The sequence below is a fragment of the Phyllopteryx taeniolatus genome, chromosome 16, assembly GCF_024500385.1.
Source record: "Phyllopteryx taeniolatus isolate TA_2022b chromosome 16, UOR_Ptae_1.2, whole genome shotgun sequence".
In the NCBI taxonomy this organism is placed as follows: domain Eukaryota; kingdom Metazoa; phylum Chordata; class Actinopteri; order Syngnathiformes; family Syngnathidae; genus Phyllopteryx; species Phyllopteryx taeniolatus.
The window spans coordinates 17,430,535-17,446,586 of record NC_084517.1 but is presented as its reverse complement, the minus strand read 5'-3'; the positions used below and the strand labels follow the sequence as shown (position 1 = coordinate 17,446,586).

General features: G+C 41.7%; 1 protein-coding gene across 16 annotated transcripts in view; it reads right to left on the bottom strand.

Moving 5' to 3' along the window:
* The window catches only part of LOC133465744 (dedicator of cytokinesis protein 6-like), a 31,326-nt gene extending 30,086 nt beyond the window's left edge, over positions 1–1,240 (bottom strand). For 10 of the 16 annotated variants that reach the window (XM_061748815.1, XM_061748819.1, XM_061748822.1 and 7 more), the window contains exon 1: positions 1,006–1,228. In XM_061748815.1, coding sequence (XP_061604799.1) covers positions 1,006–1,055 — 50 coding nt within the window. In that variant the 5' untranslated portion in view covers positions 1,056–1,228. Of the gene's footprint in view, positions 1–1,005 lie in introns of all 16 variants that reach the window. The other 6 variants (XM_061748811.1, XM_061748813.1, XM_061748814.1 and 3 more) reach the window with 3 other exon arrangements.
* Between the last annotated feature and the right edge of the window lie 14,812 nt (positions 1,241–16,052).

Genomic DNA, 16,052 nt, shown 5'->3' with positions numbered 1-16,052 from the left:
CTATTTAGCCTCTTTAATGAATCTAACATCTATGTTTTTGGATTGTGGGAGCAAGCTCAAGATAAATCTTTGTGTACAGTATGTACACTACTGTCATACAGTACATACTGATCACAAAAGCATGAATCAAACACCAACGGGAATAAAACAAAAAAACAAAAAAACAAAAACTAGGACCCGTTTTGTGGAACCCCTGCCTAAAAAGATGTGCAAAAAGCTTCTGCAATTCGGTCTGTGCACCTACATGTTAAATCAGGAAATGGGAAAAGCTATCAACCACAGTGGCAATAGCCAGCACATAACTTCCCACCCTTTCCTGCATCCGGCAAGACACAATAAGTCCAGCCGCGGGGAGACGGGGTTCGGGGAATGCTGCAGGAAACAATACACCAACTGGAACATCTCTCTCTCTGTGCTGTACTAAGATTATGCAGAGTGCTGGACAAAATGCATTCATGTGATGGGGCCAAAATGATAAACACTCCTCAGGAATAAGTGGTGGGATCAATAGTGAGACTTCCGTTTTGTTCTGTGGAAAAGACTGCAAAGGTTAAGCTGGGGCCCCGAGTCAAACCCTTCAAATAGGAATGAAGATAAGGTGATTTGCAGGTAAAGCCCTCAAACGAGGGTTAGCGCACGGGAAGCTGAAACTGCAAATAGCTCAGCACACACTGCTGTGCTGCTTTGATGACAGCTCGATTGCTACATGTCATGCCTGTCTAGTCAGCCGAGAGGAAAACACAAAACAAAACGCTGTCACAATTAGCCACTAGTAAATGACGTCACACTAGCAACTTAGCTTAGTTGTACAGTTGAAAGACACTCGCACGAGACACCAACTAAGCACACTTCGGCGGCCTATTAAGTCCATTTATTTAACGCGAACTCCAAACACTGTCCCGTTCCACTGCCTCGTGACGATAATAAGCTAATTGAGTTGAGCTACAGCTTACAAAAGAGCTGGTGACGCGGCGGCGGCGCCACTGCCAAACAATAACTTCTCACCGGTTGATTTTGTGAGCAAACGCCCGCCTTTCGCTCGCTGTGGACGTCATGGCGTGTCCCCATGTAACAGCAACTCGTCGGAAGACGAGCGGGGGGGGGGGGGCTCTCGTACTTTCCCGTCCCGTCCGGTGTTGTGTATTTTTGTGGGGAGCAGAGCGAAAGAGAGAAAGAGCGAGAGGGCGCTTCCTCCTCCTCCGACTCCACGCTGGGAAAGCCGGGCGGGATCCCTTGTTCCTCCTAGTGGCCGGGAGGCGAGCCAGTGTCAAGCCGGGCGTGAGTAATGCGTCCACTTCCGGTACTGCTTGGAAATAAAATACTGTGAAACATCTTATCCTTGTATTTTGGCGAATAAGCAGAGACGCGAACTGTTTCATACTAATGTTTCTCAATCGACTTCGCTTCGTTGGACAATTTGAGCAGAGACGCTAACTGCTTTCTAATTATTAAAAAAAAATTAATAATAAATAAGCAAACAAATATACATCGAATGGTTTCCTCCCACATCCCAAAAACATGCATTAATTGGAGACTCTAAATTGCCCGTAGGTGTGAATGTGAGTGCGAATGGTTGTTTGTTTGGATGTGCCCTGCGATTGGCTGGCAACCAGTTCAGGGTGTACCCCGCCTCCTGCCCGATGACAGCTGGGATAGGCTCCAGCACGCCCGCGACCCTAGTGACGAGAAGCAGTTCAGAAAATGGATGGATGAATAAACGTGTCATCTCCTCCATTGAACGACGTTGTTTTGTTGTATTTCCGGTCTGCTCGCGGAATGTATGAGATATCTCGGCCGCCGTAGTACTTGCATGGCCCAGACAGCTCACCTGACCGGTTTGAAGAGCTTGGCAATTACGTGTAAAATAACACACACACACACACGCACACACATACACACACACACGCACACACATACACACACACATATATATATATATATATATATATATATATATATATATATCACGCACACACATACACACACACACGCACACACATACACACACACACATATATATATATATATATATATATATATATATATATATATATATAATATATATATATATATATAATATATTATATATATATTATATATATTATATTAACACTATTTCCCCCCCCAGAAAATATATATTATATATATTATATATATAATATATAATATATAATTTTATTTATATAGTTATTACAAAGAGTGTTTTGAAGCCCTGGAACACGTGCTTCAAAAAATTGAGTGTAAGTGTAACTGAACAACAAAAAATTTGTACAATAGTTGTTTTTGTTGTCACGTCACATTGTGTAACTGCACGATAGCGTCATCTATCAGGACGACGAGGCTAGAAACGTCATCACGGGGTGCTCTCGCGAGACAACACCCGTAGGTGGCGCTGTAGACCACAACCGGAGGTTGTCTTATGTGACCTCTACGAGGATACAGTGTAATTGGGTGTTCTTGAGTAGAATTAATAAAATGGAAATTTCAGAATAGCAGGGCCGAAATTGATACAGTGGATATTTGAATTCATATTTCCATCTATTGTCAATGGTGCTTACCCTCATTAGGGTGGCAGGTGAGGCGGATGACTTTGGGCGAGAGGCGGTTTACACCCTGGACTGGTCGCCAGCCAACCACAGGGCACATGTAGACAAACGACCATTCACATCAATGGACAATTTCCAATCAAAAATAAATATATAATGTATATATTTTTAAATGCAAATGACGAACGACAGTGACTAATGAATGAGCTGTCAGTGGACTGCAATGGTCCCTCCTCCCCAGATGAACTCATTCCATGGCCCCCACCGCCATCCACCAATGGCTGCCTATTAAGAATGAACACAGCCATGCTGCAGCCCTCCTCCTCGTGCCCTCCCTCCTCCTCCTCCTCCTCCTAGCCCACTATTCAGCACCCTGGAGAGCGTCTGCAGGTACCCGAGCTGTCCTCGGTGAGGCTGCTGCATGAATGGTGTAGTAAAACATGGGAGACAAAAGCCTGCAAAAAGTGGCTTTTTTTGTTGTTTTTTACCCTCACAGTGTTGCTGTTCTGTATAGAGAGAACCAACATGGTGGGGGCAGATCAGAGGCAGGATGTAGCCGGTGTCAGCTGATGTCATCTATTTACAAATTACTAAATGATTGTGGGAGTTATTGTGTTGAATTCTCGTATTATTATGACTTTTTTTTTTTATATAAATCTGACAATGATACTACTTATCTTGAAACAAAAATACTTTATTTTCATAGTCTTCACAAACTTCCACCCCCAAAAAATTATTTCTCCTCGTAATGTTTCAACTTTTTTTTCCTAAGAAAAAGATGCTACTTTTTACACTCAAATTTATTTCTATAGCACTTTAACAACAACCACACCTGTAACAAAGTGCTGTACAATAAGACAATAACTGAAATAATAATACTAAGTAACTAAATGAAATATTCATTTTAATTAAAATATACAAGAGCTCCCTTTACATTGGCAGTGAGCATACAGGAGTTTTATTCCCTCTTGTTGCACATGTTATGTGAAGCTGTTAATAGATGAGAGAGAGGAGCAAGATTGAAGTCTCCAACGACCAATACGATGGCGCCCGCGATCATCGATATAAATGGTCAGCACACTGAAAATGTAGTTTAAAACAAGTCAGTAATATTTTTTTGTTTTTGTTTTTGCAAATAAGTGTTATGGCCACACTGAAAAGGGAAAAATACAAGTGGCCATTTGTCAGGATCTCCACATTATACAAGATAAAAGGTAAGCAGAGGAGAGCCTCGACTGTTACTCTCCGCTATTCTGCAACTTCCAATTGCTTTCTTATGGAGTGCTCAGCCTTAATGTTGTTCACTGAGCATTCCCGAGGATCCGAATGCGACTTGCAGTGTTTGTGTGACATTGCAGCGTCCTTGCCTGAGTAGTCGCAAGCCCCACCTCCTTCTCTGAGCCAGCCTCCTCCGCTTTCCCCTTTTCTTTCCGCACCTTCCTCGCCTCGCTGTCTTTCAGTTCCTCGACCAGCACCATTGTTCAAGTGCCCAGCCCCCACGACAGCACGAGCCCCCGCCCTCCTCCTCCTCCTCCTCCTCCTTCCGCCACAGCCGCCGCCGACACTGCTGTGCAAGCGAAGAACAAAAGAGAGAGTGTCAGACACCACCCACTAGATCTCTTTCACTCCACGGCCCCCACCTCACTTCCAGATGGGGTTCCCTTCTTTTTTTTTTTTTTTTTTTTTACAAGGTTTCTCTCAACCCCAAGAGTCCTCCAAAATGGACCCCCCACTTCCCATCCCCTCCACCCAGACCCCTGCTGCCCCGAGAGCCCACTCCTCAGCTGCCCGTCATCCACCTGCTCCGCCGCCACGCGCCCGTGGCCTGGGTACGCCCCCTGCGTCCTCGGCCCCCTCCGTCCCGCTCCAATAGGGAGTCCTATTAAAATTAATCACCATTAAACACGTTTTTTTTTTTTTTTTTTTTTACTGAGTGCCTGCTTTCAGGGTTTTAGGATGACTCTCAGATCTAATTAAAAAATATATATTTTACCTTTATTTATCCAGGTAACACAATTGAGAACAGATTCTCAATTGTAATACCGACCTGGCAGCAGACGGCAGAGTAAAACACAGCAAAAGCAAATACATACCGTTGATAAACATCAATACAAATAACATTACATAACAAATTATTTTTGTAACATTACAACCTATACTTGAAAAAAAAATCACTTAATTTTGTCTTTTTTAATGCTGAAAAATGTGAGTTTAATCTCAAAATATAAGATTTTATTCTTGTCTTTCAAACAGTCTATTCTTGTATTATGACTTAAAAAAACCTTTTTACTCAAAAGTGTGATATTATGACTTCATTTAAAAAAATTCTTAATTTTCACAATATTATGACTTTTTCCAGACAAATAAAACTTCCCCCCAAATTCCTTTATCTAAAATAAACAAGTAATATTAAGACTTTTGAATGGAAAAATGAGACTTTTCATCTTGAAAAAAACCCCGATTCTTGTAATATAACTTTTTTTGTAAAGAAAAATCTATCTATAAAAATTACTGTATTCTCGTGAAAAAAAGACATTTTTCTGCCATTTAAACTTTTCAACAGAAAATGTGCCTTTTCATCTATTAAAAAAAAAAAGAATGCAACTTCATTCTCGCAACATTACTTTTTTCCTGTAATTTTTTTTTTTATACTTACAAAAAAAGTCTGTAGCCCTGAAAAAAAAAACATAATTGTTGTAACCTTTGGAGAAATTTTCTTGAAAAATATGACTATTCTTTTATAAGATTATGAGTACAGTATCCTGATATTATTGTTACATTTTTATTCAAAATATGACCAATGACACATTTTGATTTCCCGACCCTCAGTTTAGCAAACCCTGACCTAATCAATAACGTTATCCCTCAGTGGCGGTGGCGTGGCCTTACTAGGGCCAAAAGGCAGATGCTATTTTTTTGTTCCCCTCAAAGCGTTGTCAGCATCTTCAGGAGAAGCTCAGCGTCGACCTCCAACCCCGTCTCAACGTTTGCCCTCCGGGTACGGCCAGTGAGGTTATCCGGCGAGAGAATACATCTGCTCAGACACAGCTGTTAGCTCTCCTAACATTTAACCTACGCTGAAGGGCTGGGTTGGTTGCAAGTTTGGCGGGCTGAAAGGTAATCATTGCTGCATCTGTCAAATGCCAGCAAATTAGTCCAGGAACAGCACAAATCAATCATATCATCTTTACTCTCATAAAATTGTGACTTTTTTCCCCCCCCCAAAATAAAGACTCTATTGTTATGAATCTGATTTTTTTATAGAAAAAAATTAATTACCTTGAAAAAAATGGTGTATACTTGTAATATTCCAAACTCCCCCCTGCCCAAAAAAAATTACGACTTTATTCTTATAAAACTCCTACTTTTTTTTTTTTATCTTGAAAAGGAGTCGACTTTAATCTCATAACTTTTTTCGTCGAATATGGCACTTTTTTGTTTTTCTCCACTATTAATTTTATTCTCAATGTTATGACTTAAACAAAAACAATGGACTTTTCATCTTGAGAAAAGTATGACTTTATTCTCATATTGTGACTTTTCTAAATGTTTTTTCTCTCTCTCTAAAACAATTTTTTATCTGGAAAAAAGTTTGACTTTAGCCTCATAATACCACTATATTTCCCCCCCCTCAGAAAAATCTACATTTCTGTCTAGATGACGTTCTTGAGAGAAAATAATATTTTAATCATGAAAAGAAAAAAACTTTTTGTCACAATACATTTTTACTTTTATCATGAAAAAGTCCCACTTTATTCTAACAATATTAGTACTTCTTTGAGGAAAAAACACAGCCTTTATCTTGGACAAGAGTATACTTGTACTATTACGACTTTTTTTCTTATGAAAAGAAAAAAGTGTTTTATCTACTTAAAAATAAGTCCTTATTCTCATGACATTACAACTTTTGTTTCTGATAAAAAAAAGTACGACTTTATAGTTTTAAATATATATATTAATTTTCATAAGTCTTGATCAGTGATCATTTGAAAATGTAAACACTTACAGAAATTAAGCGCTGCATATTGATATTTATCTATTTGCTAACAAAAGTGAAATCTTTGTTGATAACGATTGTGAGAAATCGTTAACATGATCACTGTCTTCACATAGATGAATATGATTTATTACTAATAAGGTAATTTGAGCACATTTGTTATTTCAGAGATGTATATCAAACTGGTATCCCTTCGCGATAATCAGCAGTGCAGCACCCAAGAAGTAACTCTTAACGGTGAAAAATCAATCAGATGCACGTCGGCGCACCAACACACAAAGTTTCCGGCCCAAATATGAGCAGCCGCACTTTCTGCTGTGCCGACATTACACGCATGGATGCATGCGAGGGTATCACTCACTAACCAAACCTCAGTGCGCGCTGTACGGCTTTATTAGCGCGCTTTATTGTTTAAATCCATGCAGATGTATGCATATAATGTGTTTACGGCTTCTTTACAGTACTCACTCTGGACATTTTGCAGGCGCCCCTTGACTGCAGGAAATGACTAGGCCCCCCTTTCTCGATCACTTTAGCTGCCTTCCCCCATCCCACCACCACCGCCACTACACCAGCATCTTCTGGTCCCTAAGGGCACGAGCACCCAAATCAATTGAAAGAAAGAAGAGTGCACTGCGGTCCTCCCCCTACATCTGTCAGGGAGGCAACGCAGGATGGGCCGTGCTCATGGGCCCAACGGGGGGAACAATATCACTCCATCTGTCACTGAGCGTTTCATCTTGGACGGGATCAAATGCAGCCCGCGAATATATCCACCTCTATATCAGCTGCCCGTATTATCTTAGTACTGTATAGCGAGCGACTTTTTGTATCATGTTACTGTACACCCACCAGCGAGCGCTCGCCAACCGCCTTGCAAATCACGCTTTAAGCTAAACAGCATAGATGTGATTCCCCCTCACAAGATGTAAGAAGAAGAAGAATCATCTTTTATTGTCATGAACATGCATGCATGCACATGAAATTTGTTCTCTGCATTTAACCCATCACAGTGAACACATACACATGTTAGTGGAACACACTGGAGCAGGGGGCAGCTGAAGCGCCCGGGGAGCATTTTGGGGTATCAGTGTCTTGCTCAAGGACACCACAGCCGTGAGTCCAGGGGATGTTGGCGGATGGTCCAGTCGGGGTTTTGAACCTTGGTCCCCCACGGTGGCAGGCGATGACCTTAACCATTGGGCCACCTTGGAAATAAGATAAAACAAATACAAATTACGAGGGGAAAAAAGTCCTGATATGAGAACACTGTAATGTGATATTAAGATGAGAAGACAATATTGAGAATAAAGTCGCTGAGAGAATGTACACGTCTCAGTATTACAAGACTACATTTGTAATACATTGTCAAAATAGTCATAATAAGAGAAAAACAGTTGTAATATTATGAAACCAAAGTCCGATGGCAAGAGAAAAGGGCAGGAAAATGTCAAAAATGCTTCCAATAATTAAGTTGTAATTTAATAGAATGGTCGTAATATTTTACGACGATGAACTGAGAGATGAGAAAAAAAGATCTCATACTAAGAGGAAAAAAGTTACTTCACAAATAATACCTTATGCTTACTATTACATATATTATTGTATTATATATGAGATTATATATATTTGTATTATATATTACATATATACATATATGAATATATGGATTTTTATACATATACAGTCATGCTTAAAAATATTGGCACCATTGGGGTGACAATATTTCTAGCAATGACTGTATAAAAAGACACATTACCCTTTTCTTTTCAATGACAATTTGACATGAAATCTGACTAAACTTTTGCTGTTTTAGGTCAACTAGGATTACAAAAATTATTTGTATTTGCTTAATGCCAGAATTGTGAGAGGGTTTTTTTTTTTTTTTTTTAGACAAATATATATAATAGACAATACAGTCGTGCTCAGTAGTGGATGAGCATCCCCTAATGTCGTTTGCATGTTTAACCAAGGAGAAAGCTTCAATTCCATTTGGAGTAACATATTGAGAAAATTGCTAAAAGGCCATCAGCTAATTACCAGCGTGCTCTTTCATATTCAAAATACAGTAGTAGTGGGCAGGTGGGGTGTGGGGCCTTTGATTTTGCACAGCTTTAAATGTGTTCACTCTCACGCCGACATCATCAAATCACGCCGACGAGCCCGACGACGTGTCTGGCGTTTGATTCCTAAACAAACGAGCTCTGTAAGAAGAGCACAAAATGGCCTGTTTATGAGGAGAAGGGGGGTGGGTGGGGGGGGGGAGAAAGCATCCATATATCCCAGAGGGCCGTCATGCATCTCTGTGAGCGGCAGGTAGAGCTGCAATCTCAGTCATTCATTTTTAATTCCACAAGAGTTTCCGGGCTAGACTAATGTGTTATTGATTTCAATTCTCCTATTACTGAAACAAGAAGGAGTGGGTGGGGTGGGGGTGGGTGCACAAGGGAGGGGGGGGCTGCTCGACTGCAAGGAGAGAAGTGAGAGCATGAGCGTTGCGAGATGGATTGCAATGACTAAACTGAAAGAAAGAAAAAATGAATATTATGAGGATAAAGTCATAATATAAATGAATGAGTAAAAACACAGTAGAGTCATAATAGATATATATTCCAAGAATAAATATTAAAATAATAATACAGTAATATAATAAATAATAGAACCCATTTTGTCATATTTATTAGTTGGAATAAAGTCGATTGCCAATGGAACGAGTTCCCTTGTAGCTACTGTATTGATGACGTGACTGCTGACAAAAGCAGTAGAATTTATTCTGAAGTATTTTTGGGCAATACACATATTCAGCCAAATGCTTCACAAGTCAGTGGACAACGGCCCGGAGCTTACTGAGAAAGGAACCAAAGACTTCTTTTAAGGCAAAGAATTATTTGTATTATTATTATGGTATGCAATGGCCAAGTCAGTCACCTGACCTGGATCATAACTGAAGGGAAAACGCTGCAAGAACAAGCAGAAATGAAGACAGTGGCAGTAGATGCCTGGCAGAGCATCACCAGGGATGAAATCCAGAATCTGGTGAGTTCTATGCATTCCAGACTTGACCGCAAAGGATTTGCAACCGAGCATTAAAAAGAGAAAAGCTGATTTATGATTGGCCTGAATGGCAACAGCCCATTCCAAAATACGGAGAAATCGGAAAACTTGGCATCGCTGAGTATGAGAATAATCTTGTAATACCGTGTGAATATAATACTATTACAAGAAAAAGGTATAAAACGCTTACAAGAATAAAGTTGCAATATTATGAGGATAAAGTCGGGATAATAACAGGCAAAAATGAGAAGCATGAGAAAGTAGTCGTAATAGTTAATGGGAACAAAAATGAATGAAAATGAAAAGTAATGCTATGAGAACAAAGATGTCGTAATAACAAAAGAATGAAGTTGTAATATTACGAGAATGAATATTGCAATACAGTCCCCGCCCGCAGTCCAAGGACTTTGAGGAGACTTGATGTTGACCCTCCCACAAAGCCCCCCGCTCCCACCTCCACAAGCTGGAGCTTCATGTTCCATTCGCTTTCCCTGCACTCTGCCCAATCTGGTCAGCATCCTTTGCTCGTTTCCTCTCGTGAGCAGCCTCCGATCCCGTTTCCCAGGGCAATGAACAGTGCACTTTTTCCGACTCGAGACCACCGAATAATCGGTCGGGCCCTAGTCATAATATTAATAGAAACTCATTATGTATCTGGAATACATGAGGAAGAATGCAATGACGAAACAGTGCCTCTTTTTGCATTTGCACAGATTGTCCCGTCGACTAAATATGGAAGAAAATTGACAATACATGACAACCTTTCGGGTATTTCTGCAATATTGATGCTATCAAAAACTGTTTGCTGAGCTAAAAACAGGCACGGCTAAACGGGACCTGCCTTTTTGCGTCTTGTCACTTCAGGAATGGCAGAAGGAGAACAAAAAAGAAAGAGAATGTCTAAAAGCTGTGTGTATTTAAGGTCTCTCCCCAGATACCCAATCAGACAGGAGACAATGAAAGATTCATAAACGCCAGCTTTATATTTAAAAAGCTTTGGAGTAAAACAGGGTGTCTGTAGAAGTGGAGGGGGGGGGGGGGGGGGGGTCAGTCCGGGTTCACTCCAGCTCCGAGCCATTGCGGTGCACGCCGGAGCGGCATCATTCAACAATTATGTGCGTCATCGGGACTTTCCTTTCATCCTGTGCCGGCTTGAGCAAATCTTGCATCCTGCTGTGCGTACAAACAAACCGTACACGTGCAGAATTTGAAGAATTAGGATGCGGGGGAGTGGGTGGGGCGGACCATAAATCCATAAATAAAAAGATGACACGAGCGTCTACTTCAGAGACTTCCTCCCACCAGCCTGTCGACTCTAATAATAGCCCAGGGAGTGAGGAAGATTTGGGAGGGGAAAAGTGCAAGGTGAGCCCACAACTTTGGCCGTGTATAAAAACAACATTTGCCAAATGCGCACATCAAGGTGCCATATTGAATATATAACATCTCTCATTTATGCTCGGACCTTTAATACCGCCGCACCGCTGCGTCTGCTGCCCACAAAGTGCCAAGAGGGACTTCCAGAGACCATCCCCCACATACACTGGCACAGTGTCACACACATACTGAATAAACACACACTGACGGGGAAAACAGACAAGCATCACGGCACAATGCCGCACGCTTCTCAAAATGTGCGACACGAAAGAATCCCCGCCTAAGTACACTTCAGTTGCATTTAGGCTTTTTAAGAATTGTTTGTTTGTAAACATTTATTTGGGTACAATGTTTATGTCACTTTCATGGGAAATACATTTGCGGGCACGCTCGTAAGTCAAAACAAACGTATCTTAACTTTCCCCACTGAAATGAATGGAAATGCCATTAACTTGTTCCAGCCGTCCCAAAAACTACTTTTTGAAATGTGGTTTTTAATTCTACAGTATTATAATTAATAAAAACATATACAGTGGACCCCCCTGCTAACTCACGATTCGGGACCAACAGATTCACCTATTCACAGATTTTTGGTAGCTCCAGCCTGACCACCCTTCGACCAATATCCTCACTATGTTTCCTCTGCATGTGTTCAAACCGTCGAAGTCTACTCTCTCTAACTTTGTCTCCAAAACATCAAACCTTGGCTGTGCCTCTGATGAGCTCGTTTCTAATCCTATCCAACCTGGTCACTCCAAGAGAGAACCTCAACATCGTCATTCCGCCACCTCCAGCTCTGCTTCCTGTCGTATCTTCAGTCTCAGCCTAGTCCTCCCCCTCCACCTCTCTCATTCCCTTCCTCCACTCTCATTTTCCTCATTCATCAACTCCTCAGAGTGTTCTTTCCATCTATCCAGCACGCTACTGGCACCAGTCAACACATTTCCATCTCCATCCTTAACCACCCTAACCTGCTGCACGTCCTTCCACCTCTGTCCTTCTGCCTGGCCAACCTACACAGATCTTTTTCTCCTTCTTTAGTCTTCAACTTGGCATACATATCATCATATGCCTCTTGTTTGGCTTCTGCCACCTCTACCTTGGGCCTATGTCGCATCTCAATGTATTCCTTTCTCCTCTCCTCAGTCCTCTCAGTGTCCCACTGCTTTTTAGCTAACCTCTTTCCTTGTCTGATTTCCTGTACTTTAAGGTTCCACTACCAAGTCTCCTTTTCCATACCAGAAGATACACCAAGAATTTAAATATAAGATTTTATCCTTGCTCGTTTCCGTACTGTTACTAGATTGTCTATCTGTCGATTTGTCCTTTTGATAGATATGTTTAATATATTTTTTCCTTAAATTCAGCATGTATCCTTGAGCATTCCTTGATAATCCAAAAGAAAAGCAAACGCTCCTAATCACATGCGTCAAACAATCAGACAATAACCGGGTAGGATAACAAAAAAGCTTTTAAGCAACCCAAAAAAAAAAAAAAAAAAAAAACACTGCTTGATCCTGCGATTCAGGAGCGTCCAATGGGCGCTTGAAATGCCCTCTTTAGCCACGTGAAGGATTCAGCTGCCGTGCTGCTAACGGGTCCTCTAATGAGGGACCACAATTAGGCCCTATTTATTCACATTAAGTGTGAACTGTAAGTGGGCCCGCAGTCAGTCCACGGACTCGGGGGCCCTTTGTGCGATAAGGACCGCTTTTATGCCGCCAACAATGATGGAAAAAACACAAGGACCTAATGACAGAAGCCTGTCTTCTCTGCTCTGACGTGCACACACACACAACACACATGCGCACTGGCTCTCTCGCTGACAAAGTGACTCAAAGGCTCCAACGCATGCAGGCTGCGTTGAGTCACTGCTTAAGAGGACTGTGGGGGCGGGGTTAAGACAGACTGACAGCGGGGCTCCATCTCCATCCTCTTATTAACGAGTGCTTTCCTCATGCAATATTCATCGCCGCTAATAACGCCCGAGCTCCGAGCCGAGCCTGCTACTTATGTAAGGCAATTATGTAAACCACCAGGCCAGGGCCCGTGTTGGGAAGCAGCCGGGAAGGAGGGCGACGTAAAGCCGGGAAAGCGACCGGAGCAGAGACGGAATCACGGACACGCAGAGTGGGAGGGGAGTCTTTGTGTTTCCTGCTCCATACGTCGACAAACGCGCGTCTGCACACAAAGATCCATAATGGGCCAGCGGCCAGCCATGTAAACAGCTTGCTGCATTTGCGCAACCATTCCTCTCAGCCAGACATCTGAGGACTCCTCAAGGTCACGTCGGGAGAGCGAAGGAGACCTCGGGGGTCAAGCTCACAACTGCACGACACAAACTAGAAAGACTGTGTCTTTGTGGGAAATGTGAAAAGAAAAATGAACACATGTTAATCTATGTCCTAGCCCTTTGAAAAGTTTCATGAAAATCATGATTTGACTTGTGCCAACAATAAGATAAGCACCACACTCATGAAACACACAAAGATGATTTAGTGGCAGGGAAAAACAGCAGACTAAATATCGAAATGGCAACGCACGTAAATAAAGAAATAAATACAAACTGTAAAAGGAAAAACTAATGAAAATAAACAATTAAACAGGGACAAAAATGAAAATGAAAAATTTGGACAATTCTCACAATATCAACACAATAAAACAATGAAAATGAAAACTTGGAGCGTGAAAATTCCAATTCATCTTAACAAAATAAGCACATTTTTGCAATGTTAACAAAAGTAAAAATAAATAATAAAATAAAAGCAGGAAAATGTAAATTTGGAAGAGAAAAAGATCATTCTCACAATGTTAACAAAAGTAAAAACAAAATAAAGACAATTCTTGCAATGTTAACAAAAAAGCAAAGGAAAATGGGAGGAATGTAAACTCTTGCAATGTTAACAAAAGTAACAAAATGAGTCTGCACCTTTATCTTCCATCTATCCCCCGTCCAAGTTTGGTGAAATTCAGTCAAGTAGTTTTTTTTGTTTTTACTACTAATTAACGAACTTGTAGTAGCAACATGGTACACAGTAAAGGAAATTGCACCAAATATAAGGCCCCGCATTATTACACATATGCCTCCATTTTGTCGATGATATCTATACATACAGTATAGTTTCCATACACACTTTTTAATATTTTCTTAAAAAGATACTTTTGACGAGATTCCAAAGTATGGCCCACCTTGTACATTTACTGCGAAGCGAAGGAAAATGTAATACATTTAAAAAAGCTTTATTTGGAAATGAAAATATTCCTGTTTCTGCTCTAAACTGTAATATCCTTCCATGGCCTATGTCATGATTTACGCAAGTCTGTAGTTTTAGCGTAATTTTACTAACAAGTACAATGCAACTCAGTACGTAGTACATTAAAAATAAGGGAGAAAAATGGATCTGCATTCAAATTCGTTTTCAGTGGGGGTAAAAGCCACCAAATGGAAGCACAGGTCTACAATTATTTTGTAGACATTGACCAGGTCACTCATCAATAAACCGATCAAGTGGCACTCACATACATCCACCGAGGAAGAACGAGCTTACTTTGAATCATGTCCACATAGATGCCGAACATCAAGACACATATTTGCAGTTCAGAAACAAAGTCCAATATTGGAAAAACATTCTCTCGTAATGATAGAAGTGAGTGCGTAATTTCTTCTTTTTTTTAATGCAAGGTATAATCATCAAAATCATGAACGATTTCAACCTGTATTTAGTGAATCTATATAATACTGTGTATTATTTTGACTTTTTTAAGTGAGCTCCTAAAATACAAAATATTATAATTTAACGAGAGCCACCTCAATGTATGTAATAGGTCTTGTGCCACTCCTCCAGTTTTTCATGTGAATTGGGTTGAGCGCAGACTAGAATGCCAAAAGGTACAGCAGAGTTCCAAAAAATCTTCATTTGATTGGTTGACTGTATTTCACCAAGAATCCCGATAATATTCACAAATAAATAATGGCAAATACTCTATCACAAAAAATCTGTGATCCGCACCATAATTGAATGAATGTCGCAATCAGTATTGGTCCATAGTTAATACGGCTAATTAACATCCCATGAAACAGTGTTAACAACGTAACCTCCTTTAGCGGAAGTTACAAAAAAACAAACATATACTGATTTACGCAGTGGTAGCCGCCCCCTCCCCACTCCCCCAGGTCACAGCCCTATGGGGGTCTGCACAGAAATAGGTCATTTGTCACACATGATGTCTCGGGGCAGGGGCCTGCATTATAGATGAGCCCAAACAGCCTGTCTCACTGAACACTCAGCCGGGACCGCCTTGAGAGGTGGGCGGACCTGCGACCAGAATTCCTCGGGAAGGGCCGCGGCGGGACGCCGTTAAGTAAACACGCAATCACCGCCGGCCACATTTTGGCCAAGAGTCGTCTCATCCCAGTTTTGGAGGTTGAACACATTTAAGTAGATGTGATCTGGGGTTCTAACTTGTTATTCCCACGTCTGCACCTGAGCCCCCCTGCCCCCGATGGCTCACCATCTGCCTCGTACATCGCAACTTCTTCATGCTTTGTTTTTAGCTAGCATTCACACATGGGAGACATTTTCCACGGCCTTGCCATGCGTTTTCCTTTTTGTCAAAAAGTGTATTTCCAAAGCCTGAGGAGTGAGGTTTAAAAGGGAGGATGCGAGGGGATGGGGGGTGGGGGGGGGGGGGGGGGTGCGAAGGGACAAGTGCTGCACCCATCTGTTCCGTCAGTGCAGGTGGAGTCCTATTCACTCAGTTCTATGTGTGTGTGTGTGTGTGTGTGTGTGTGAAGAGGTAGGGGGTGGGGGCCAGGAAGAAAGGAAGGGCATTGAGAAGCAGGCAGTGAAGTGATGGAAGGGCAGAGAGGGAAGCGAGCGAGGATGGGGGGAGTTGTAGTGTGGCGGCGGGTCGGTGGGTGGGTGGCGGTGGTTGGGTGCTTGCGGTGATCTCTCTCCTGAAGGGGATAATGGGCGAGGAGCGCATCGCAATGGTCGTCGCGTAGTACCCTCCCTGCACAATTAGCCAATCAGCGGCCGGCTCCGCCAGCCAGGAACGCACATAAAAGAAGAACATTG